The 3,737-nt window shown below is 53.9% G+C and overlaps 1 protein-coding gene across 1 annotated transcript; it reads left to right on the plus strand.

Annotated features, from left to right (window-relative positions):
* Positions 1-291: 291 nt before the first annotated feature.
* Positions 292-3,362, plus strand: OTUD1 (OTU deubiquitinase 1). The gene has a single exon (XM_001097857.5). The coding sequence runs from the start codon at positions 689-691 to the stop codon at positions 2,129-2,131; it is 1,443 nt and encodes a 480-aa protein (XP_001097857.3). The 5' UTR covers positions 292-688; the 3' UTR covers positions 2,132-3,362.
* The last annotated feature ends 375 nt before the right edge of the window (positions 3,363-3,737 follow it).

Here is a 3,737-nt window from a genome sequence, read left to right on the forward strand (position 1 = left end):
CAGCGCAGAAACCCGTGCCCAGGTCGGGGAAGCGGTCTGCGGGAGTCACGTGGGCGGGAGGCCCAGCCAGGAATTCCCGGACTGCTCAGGCCTCCGAGCCCCCGGCCTCGCCCCGCCCGCGCGCGCGACGAGGGCCACGCCCGTGACGTCGGCGGAGCGGAGCAGGGGGCGGGGCGCGGGCCGGAGTGGGCGGGGCGAGCCGACGCGGCTGAATCGGGCGCCGAGACAAGCCGCGCATTCCAGCGAGTCCACGTGACGCGGCCGCGAGGCCTGAGGTAAACAACCGCGGCCCCGCCTCCCGGGCCTCCGCGCGCACCGCGCTCCTCCTCGCCGGCAGGACGCGCTCCAACGAGGCGGGCGGCTTCCTCCGTGAGTCCCCAGCGGCCGCCGCAGGCCGGAGCAGCTGCAGCGGGCGCGACGCCCCGGGTCTGCGGGCTGAGCGCACCGGCAGGAGTCGAGCTCGCGTCCCGTCCCCGCCCCCCCCACGCTGTGGCGCAGCAGGAATTTGGCCGGGACCCGGGCGCTATTCGCGGCTGCTGACGCGCGGCGGCCAGCGGCCTTGCGCTCATCTCTATTCTGGGGCCGTTGGGTCACCGCGCTCCGCCGGCCCCCTCCCCCGGGCCCGGAGGGTGTGTCCCCCGCTCCGGGGCTCGCCGCGCCTATAAGGGGCCGAGCGGCGGGCAGGGACATGCAGCTCTACAGCAGCGTCTGCACCCACTACCCCTCCGGGTCACCGGGTCCCACGGCCGCCGCCCCCGCGCCACCCGCCGCCGCCGCCCCCACCTTCAAGGTCTCGCTGCAGCCCCCGGGAGCCGCCGGCGCCGCGCCCGAGCCCGAGACCGGTGAGTGCCAGCCCGCCGCGGCCGCCGAGCACCGTGAAGCCGCCGCTGTCCCCGCCGCCAAGATGCCCGCCTTCTCCTCCTGCTTCGAGGTGGTGTCCGGGGCCGCCGCGCCCGCCTCTGCCGCCGCCGGCCCGCCTGGCGCGTCCTGCAAGCCGCCGCTGCCGCCGCACTACACGTCCACCGCGCAGATCACCGTGCGGGCCCTGGGCGCCGACAGGCTCCTGCTGCACGGGCCCGAGCCCGCTCCCGGCACCGCGGGCTCCGCCGCTGCCCCGCGCGGCCGCTGCCTCCTGCTGGCCCCAGCGCCCGCAGCCCCGGTCCCGCCGCGGCGGGGCTCCTCGGCCTGGCTCCTGGAGGAGCTGCTGCGGCCCGACTGCCCCGAGTCCGCGGGCTTGGACGCGACACGGGAGGGGCCCGATCGGAACTTCCGACTGAGCGAGCACCGCCAGGCCTTGGCCGCCGCCAAGCACCGAGGCCCCGCGCCGACCCCGGGGAGCCCCGACCCCGGTCCGTGGGGCGAAGAGCATTTGGTGGAAAGGGGCCCTAGGGGCTGGGAGAGGGGCGGCGACCGCTGCGACGCTCCCGGTGGGGACGCGGCGCGGAGGCCCGACCCAGAGGCCGAGGCACCCCCAGCCCGGAGCATCGAGACCGCCCCGAGCAGCGCGGCGGAGCCGGTGATCGTCTCCAGGTCAGATCCCAGAGACGAGAAGCTGGCCCTGTACCTGGCCGAGGTGGAGAAGCAGGACAAGTACTTGCGGCAGAGGAATAAGTACCGATTCCACATCATTCCCGACGGCAACTGCCTCTACCGAGCTGTCAGCAAGACGGTGTATGGGGACCAGAGCCTGCACCGGGAGCTGAGGGAGCAGACGGTGCACTATATCGCCGACCATCTCGACCACTTCAGCCCCCTGATTGAGGGCGACGTGGGGGAGTTTATCATCGCTGCTGCCCAAGACGGGGCATGGGCTGGGTACCCGGAATTGCTGGCCATGGGGCAGATGCTGAATGTGAATATCCACTTAACTACTGGAGGGAGGCTGGAGAGCCCCACGGTGTCTACTATGATTCATTATTTGGGCCCAGAGGATTCCCTGAGGCCTAGTATTTGGCTCAGTTGGCTCAGTAACGGACACTATGATGCTGTATTTGATCACTCCTATCCTAACCCAGAGTACGACAACTGGTGCAAACAAACTCAAGTGCAAAGGAAACGCGACGAAGAACTTGCCAAATCTATGGCCATATCCCTATCCAAAATGTATATTGAACAAAATGCATGCTCTTGAAATGTCTCAAAACCTTACACCCTGGGAATAATTGCATACATAACTTGTGTTTGGAGAATCACATGAACTCTAATCAGGGTAATAGCACTTTCAAACTTGCTAGTAGATTTTATTGTAGGTGTAATGCCTTAATCATCTTTTTGAATGTTTTCTCGGAGCTGAAGGTTGCTGGGCCACCTAAATGATGTTTCATGATAGCTTTGGGTGATTTTATTGCTATTTATAATTTGCTGTATAAAGTGAGCACTACTTAATTTGCAAGCTGATTTCTCACAGTGTAAATTTGTTCATTCCTGGTAGTCTATTTTCTATAAAAATGTATTTTTGCACAACATTTTTAAAAACTGGTGTACCTTCATCTATGATGTGTTCAGGCATAAATCCAGAGAAGTGCTTTATATGAAATGTATTATTTTGAACAGAATTTGTGATTTGGTAGTTATTTTATGTTGTTGAAATTTGAATTTCACAATTCTTAGATAATTATTTCAAATGGATATTGAAACATTCTTGTTACCAGATGTTTGGCCCATTCCATTTTGATGAAACAGAGCTGTTGTTTTGGAAATCATTATTTTTCTAGAAATGGTGAATCTTTTAAAGAAAATTATCTAATGGAAGGTTGTGGGAAGGTGTTTTTTTTCTTTTTTTTCCTGTTTTAAGGGATAGTACCAGGTCTTACTTGAATGAAAGTCTGATATTTGCTGATGGCAGAATGGTTATTCTGTACCCTGGTTGATATGTAGAGTAGATCGTCTGGTGCTCTCAATTGTTTTTATTGACATTTGTTATTTTGTTATAAAGAGAATGTTAATATGGTATAAAACTCTGTGACAAGATAAGCCTCCTGCTTTAACTTCTTGGATCCAACTAAGAGATTTATAAACTAATGGCATAAATGTCTGGAGCCACCCTTGGCAGTTAGAGCAGGAGAACACTGTCTTAATATTTCTTTTACATTCTTTCAGAAGGTGAAATAGGATTGCCCTGTATTAATGTAGAAATGTCTGTAAACAGAGCTTGTATGGTTTGCTGGGTCAAACAATGTTTCCAACTTAAAATCTATCTCATTGCCACTTTAACTACTTTTAGTCATATTTATTAAGTAATGCAGTTTGTACTTTTTTTATTTTGTAACATTTTGTGATTTTTTTGTACAAAACTGTATTTGTACAATAGAGCAATTCCCAGCTGATGGAATGAATGAATAAAATGCAAAATTATACTTTTACAATGTCTTTTGGATAGAGTGGTTTTTAAATTGTAGTGTTTGTAGGAAACTTTCTTACACGTATGCATGTAAAGATGCATTTTTTTTTCCGTAAAGATGCCACAGCAATAGGTTTCCTAAATTCTCACATAAAGAAGATAGGCTAATCATGAGTAATTTCAAAGGATAAGTCTGAATAAAATATAATTTAAAGGTGGAGAATCCAAGAAATTGCTCTCATTATTTCTAATTATAATTTCTGTCTACAATTATAGCTGTACCTATTGGCTAATGAAAAAGGAAGTGCGAGTTTTGTGTCAGCAGAATGTCTAATTTAATGTCATACTTGTGTATTCCACTCACTCTCAATATAGAGTTTAACGTTTTAAAGATTAA

Source organism: Macaca mulatta, chromosome 9, assembly GCF_049350105.2.
Source record: "Macaca mulatta isolate MMU2019108-1 chromosome 9, T2T-MMU8v2.0, whole genome shotgun sequence".
Classification (NCBI taxonomy): Eukaryota; Metazoa; Chordata; class Mammalia; order Primates; family Cercopithecidae; genus Macaca; species Macaca mulatta.